This window comes from Lissotriton vulgaris, chromosome 7 (genome assembly GCF_964263255.1).
Source record: "Lissotriton vulgaris chromosome 7, aLisVul1.2, whole genome shotgun sequence".
NCBI classification, from domain to species: Eukaryota; Metazoa; Chordata; class Amphibia; order Caudata; family Salamandridae; genus Lissotriton; species Lissotriton vulgaris.
Genome location: NC_141695.1, coordinates 171,022,182 through 171,028,309, shown reverse-complemented (window position 1 = coordinate 171,028,309; position 6,128 = coordinate 171,022,182). Strand labels below are relative to the sequence as shown.

Here is a 6,128-nt window from a genome sequence, read left to right as displayed (position 1 = left end):
ACTGAGTAGCCACCCTCCTCAGCGCCCTGGCCTCACCCCTCTTAGACATGCCTTGAACATGGTTCCTTAGTACAATCACACTATATACATTAATAATATAACAGGGCAAACCATGATATGAGTTGGTATTGAAGCAAGCATATGACTAATGATTTTAAGAACCATACAGAGATTTGGTAAAATATTTAGGCAGTTCTTTCTTTCTTGTCTTGTTTTATCTTCATTACACATGTTTATGATTATTAAACCTCCTGCTTTTCTTTTAGCAACAGAAATGAAGGACGGACCACTTCTGATGGAGAATGTCACTTCGCTCGTCTTCCCTAAAAGTACCACCACACAGTTTATGAGACCAAAGAAGGCCCAATGTGAATTCCTTCCAGATGTTATGAATTCATTGAAAATCTTGTCTCTGTTCTTCTTTAGTCTTGCATTTCTCCTTGGTGTGACAGGTAATGGCCTGGTCATCTGGATCACTGGCTTCAAAATGAAGACTACAGTCAACACAGTGTGGTTCTTGAATTTAGCTATTGCCGATTTCATATTCACTTTCTTTCTGCCTATTAGCATTGCCTACACGGCCATGGACTACCATTGGCCTTTTGGAACATTTTTGTGCAAGATCAACAGTGCAGTAGGAATACTCAACATGTTTGCCAGCATCTTTTTTCTTGTGGTCATCAGTGTTGATCGCTGCTTGATGGTGGTCTATCCAGTCTGGTCACAGAATCATAGAACCCCTAGAATGGCAACTGTGGTGGCCTTGACTACCTGGATTTTTGCTCTTGCTATGAGTTCCCCTGCTCTTGCTTTCCGAGATACTTTAAGAACAAGAAAAAACAGGACTCTCTGTTATAACAATTATGCCTTCTCTACTAACTTCAGTGATCCTCAAATAGCATCTCTGAAGAAGATGAGAGACACTGCTATGACCTTCACCAACTTCCTATGTGGATTCCTCTTCCCTTTTATTATTATTTTTGTGTGCTATGGTATCCTCATCTATAGGTTGAGAAGAAACCAACGAGCCCGGAGTAGCAAACCTTTCCGAATTATGTGTGCAGTGGTGTTGTCATTTTTCTGCTGCTGGCTTCCAAACCACATTTTCTTTCTATTGGGAAAGAGCCTTCACCAAAAAAGTAGTTGTCTTGCGCGGCAGGTATTCATGATTGGCTCTCCAGTGGCAGCCAGCCTTGCCTATTTCAGTAGCTGCATTAATCCTGTCATTTATGCCTTCACTGTGAGAGATTTCAAGAAAATGTTGAGATCATCTGTCCTTTCAGTGCTCGAGATTGCATTCAAGGAAGAGTCAGTCATTCCTCAGAGCAGATCCACATCTGTTCAAGAAGATGAGAAAATAATGATGATGCCCCTGGAAACGAAATGATTGGAACTGTCAAGATGGGACATCATTTGAGTGATCATAAATGCCCTTACATTAACAATTTGAAAGCGCAAGTTACAATTGTAACACCAACTATTAATATCCATGTACTTATGGGAATAAATAAAGTGCAAAAATATCTACTATGAAACATAGTGCTGCATAAAGTGTTCAAGATAGAGGTAAAGAAAGAATACAAACAAATCATGAATGGGATACAGGATAAAAAAGGGGATTACTATCTAGGATCTACCTTTAGGCTTGTTGCATTCGGCATATCTGCTGAATGTGTCTAAGTGAGATGCTTCCAAAAGAAGAGGGTCTTCAGTCCTTCCAGAAGAGTAGGAGTGAGAGAGTTTATTTTATCTGGCTGTGACATGTGTCCATTTAGGGAGGTCTAGGATGAGTCTGGCTGCTGAGTTCTGTATTGTTTGCAGTCTCTTGAGGAGGCGCGAGTTGATTCCTATGTAGAGTGCATTGCATAGGTCCAGTCGGCTGGTGACCAGGGCTTGTATGACGGTGTGTTTGGTGTTAATGGGGAGCTGCTTGAAAATCTTGTGGAACATGCGAAGGGTGAGGAAGCAGGTGGATGAGACTGTGTTGATCTGTTTTTTTCATGGTGAAGTTATTGTCCTGGATGATACCGATGTTGAGGGCGTGGTTGGATGAAGTGGGTGAGGGTCCTAGTTCGGGGGAGTCACCATGTGTCATTTCAAGGGCAGGTGCTGTTTCCAAAGATCAGCACGTTAATCTTGTCTGTAGTGAGTTGTAGCAAGTTATTTTTCACCCAGACGGCAATGTTTGTCAAGCACCTGCGGATGTTGGTTAGGGTGGCGGTGGGGTCTCCTGATAGTGAGAGGATAAGGTGGGTTTCAGCGGCATAGGAGATGATGTTCAGTACATGTGATCTGACAATGTTGGCCAAGGGTGTCATGTAGGTGTTGAAAAGGGTACTGCCAGGGATGAGCCTTTAGGGATGCCGCAAATGGTGTTCTTGTATTCCAAAGTGGAGGGATGAAGGTGGATATTCTGGGTTGTACTGGTGCGGAGAAGGCGATCTACTTGAGGGCATCTCCTTGGATTCTAATGTTGTGAAGCCTTTTGAGTAGGGCCAGGATGAGAAAGATAAGGGCCTGTGTTTTTCTTTGTTCGAGGAGACATCTGATGTCATCTTTGGCTGTAATCAGGGCAGTTTTAGTGCTGTGGTTGGCATGGAATTCAGATTAGGAAGCATGCAGATGATTGTTGTTTTCCAGGTGTGCTGTGGTTTGGCAGTTGATGGCCTTGTCGATTACTCTGGTGGGAAAAGGGAGCAGAAAGATTGGCCGGTAAATCTTGAGTTCATTGGAAACGGTGGATGGGTTTTTGATAAAAGGCCTGACATTTACATGTTTTCATTCTTAAGGGAAGGTGGCCACGGTGATAGATGCATTGATGATGATGCCTTGATGATGCGGTGAGCTTGTGATAGTCTTGCTCCTTAGGTTCATGATGTAGTGGGCATAGTGGTCTGAGGGCATTCCTGAGTGGACGGGGGTTCATGATGACTGTGGTGTCTTGTGTGGTAGCGGTCCCATGTGGCGAGCAGGTAGTTGTTTCCTCATTCGTGGGGGTTGGATGGCTGAGGAGGTCCGTAGCTTCTGCTTTGAAATTTCTGTAAATGATGGAGACCTTGTCATGGAAGAAGTCTACCAGGGAGCTTCATACCATCATTTCCACTTTATTCGATGTTTGCACCAGCCTGCATCCACAGGTGCAGTTTCTCCAGTCCCACTGTCTATTCACCTGTAAAGGTCACAATGCCCTGGGGAGGGGGAATATGGGCAGCTTCAGTCATCCTAAGAGCCAGGTTCCTGAATGCTTGCACTGTAGGGCTTCATCAGATGCTGAGGTGGAGTTTGATCCAGGTCTTGGCCATGATGTAGGGAAAGGATCTGCCTCCTGTTCTGGATCTGTGGATGTGGGGGATTTCAGCCAAAGCTAGGTCAGAACTCAACTGATTTCATTCAAGCACTGTTTTTAAAGTTTTAACCCAAAGGATGTTCATTCTGTCCATGGAATCCTGGTTTTGTTTCCGGTAAACAAAAGGCATCATTTATTTTCTGTGCAATCACTTTTGATAGAAATAGCTCAGGGCAATTTGATTTGTGGCCAGAATTGCAGACCAGTGTAGCATTTTTAAAAGTACATCAATCTTGAAATTTGAGAGCTTCTTAGCAAGATTTCACAAATGTGTGAATATGAAATCATGTGATATCATGAAACGATAGTTGAAACCATTAGACATGCATCATTATTATTTCTTCTTCTGTAGAAATGAGAGGAACAAGATACATATTTAGACATACAACGTAAACCAAGAAAGGGCAGGGAGCAAGCCCAGGGTTTTAGTTACAACTTACTAGTGCATATCCTCCATCGTAGTAGGATTTTCAGAAGTTACCCTAGGGAGTCCTCTGTCAGCGCTGTGTAGGATTAGGGGCCCTGGTTAGCAGTTCTTTGTAAATGGCTCCTGGACAAAGCATGACCTACTGTCATTTTCTGTGGTGCCTTTCATATTTTAATTTTTTTTTTCATAGTTTTGTATATTGCAAATAAGATCCTTTCGGGTGACAGATTAGTTTATAATATTAATGAAGGTAGTAAGATACAAACAATAGCGGATATAAATAAAAGTACATATATACATTTGGTATAGTTACATAAGCAATCACAAGGAAAACAGACAATAATATTTAGTTGTTCGTAATTACTGGTGTGGGTGGAGTACGATAGGTGTCTAGGTGATGTGTAGAAGGTTGGGAACAGACAAACAGCCCAAATCTTAGTGATGTTGACAAGGAATCTATTGGATAGCAGGTGTTTTAATTCATTTATGAACATGAAAGTGGAATGGTTGCACCTGGTCTCTGGAGGATGGGATTTCCAGATTGATGTATGATGTTACAACGCATACATTTACAATGCATGCCTTTACAACACATTATTTTACATCGCATGCCATTACATCACATTTTTAGAAACCACCTTTACATTGCATTCCATTACATTGCATTATACCATTAAAACGCATACCATTACAACACATATCCTTACATCGCATTTAAGGTAAGTGTTGGATAGTGTAGGCGTAATAATTACTATTCTAAATCTAGTGAGCGCAACAGTAGGGTAAGTGTTGGAAAGTGTAGGGGAACAAATTACTATTCTAACTCCAGTAAGTGCAACAGTAGGGTAAGTGTTAGGTAGTGTTGGGATAAAAATTGCTATTCTAACTCCAACTAACAAGTGCTTGGACCCCTGTTTTGAGACCTGCAGTCTGAAGGAAATGTTTAGTTTCCTTAATACATGCTGTTGGAGGTTGGCTCCTCTGATGGTGGCACTGATTGTGCTTTTGCATTGAGAGGGCATTGTCCAGGATTATTCCTAGGAATTTAGCTCAGTCTATGTGTGGGGTACAGTTCAATGCATTAAGCTGTGGGAGCCAGTCTTTGATGCTAGGGGCAACATATGGTGGTGAGATCAGATAGAAGTCTGTTTTAAGGGCATTAAGTTTGAGGTGGTTATTGGACAGCCAAAGTTGTTTTTAGTCAAGGTGTTATTAAGGATGCTGATGTCATCGGGAAAGGCGATATTCATATAGTGTTGACCATCATCTGCATACATGTGGTAGGAGATGTGAGAGAGTTAGAGGATTTTGGTCAGGAGCTCCATGTACAGGTTGAAAAGTATTGGGGGGAGAGTGGAGCCTTGTGGGACACCTAGCGTAACTGGCCACTGATTGGAAAGAGTGAGGTCGATTAGAACCCGCTGAGAAACATTGTGAAGGAATGACACAAACCATTTTAACACAGAACCGGAGTGACCCATCCTGAGTTCCTAAAGGTTCATAAGACTGACAGTGTTGAATACTGCTGACAGGTCCAGTAGTATTAGTAATCAAGATTCATTCTGATTGAGTGAGCGTAGCGTTTCATCAACAGTGTGGACCTGGGCAGTTTGGGTGCACTGGTTGAGTAGTTGGAATTTCTCAATGTGATTGCAAAGCTGTGGTTGCACATGTTTCTAATAGTTTGGCTAGATTTGGGATGTTGGAGACAGGGCAGTAGATGTTGGGATTAGACTGGTCAGAGTTTTTTCTTTTAAGATAGGAGTAACCTGACCACTTTTTAATCAACCAGGTAAGGAGCCTTAAGTAATTGAGCAAAACACACAAGATGATGGACGGAATGTTTCACAATCGCAAAACATTCACCCCCAGTCACAGATCTGGGTTTAATCCATCGTTATTTTACTCACCAAGCCACCCCAGTTCAGACATGGCCATATGCTAATCAATCTTGACCCTGTGCCTCATGGGAACAGTCCAGCCCGAACTGCCAAGCCATGCCTTTCCTGGACCGGAATCAAGCATCCTAGGACCGGTTTCTGGCCAAAGTAATTGAGGCATGGATAATCCTAGTCCATAATGCGGGTAAGAGGTGAATGTACTCATTGAGGAGTTCAGCACAAAGGGGATCACAGAAGTGGTGGGAGTATTTCAGAGAGGATAGAGGTTTTAAGATGTCATTTTCCTCAAAGGTTTCAAACTTGGAACAGGCAACATTGTTTTTAGGTTTGTAAGGAGAGGTGGTCAGGCATTCTTTACATAGCACCAGTTGCGTTACATCAGGACACATTCATTTTTGTAAAGCATGGGGAGATTAAATGATTTGCCCAGAATCACAGGAGGTTCAGCTTCATT

At 42.4% G+C, this 6,128-nt stretch overlaps 1 protein-coding gene across 1 annotated transcript; it reads left to right on the top strand.

Moving 5' to 3' along the window:
* The first annotated feature begins 265 nt into the window (after positions 1-265).
* Positions 266-1,451, top strand: LOC147701102 (chemerin-like receptor 1). The gene has a single exon (XM_086928573.1). The coding sequence runs from the start codon at positions 275-277 to the stop codon at positions 1,385-1,387; it is 1,113 nt and encodes a 370-aa protein (XP_086784699.1). The 5' UTR covers positions 266-274; the 3' UTR covers positions 1,388-1,451.
* Positions 1,452-6,128: the final 4,677 nt, after the last annotated feature.

What these genes read in the sequence shown, in the direction of transcription:
- LOC147701102 (XM_086928573.1), top strand. Translation starts at nt 275, where the DNA reads ATGAAGGACGGACCACTTCTGATGGAGAATGTCACTTCGCTCGTCTTC.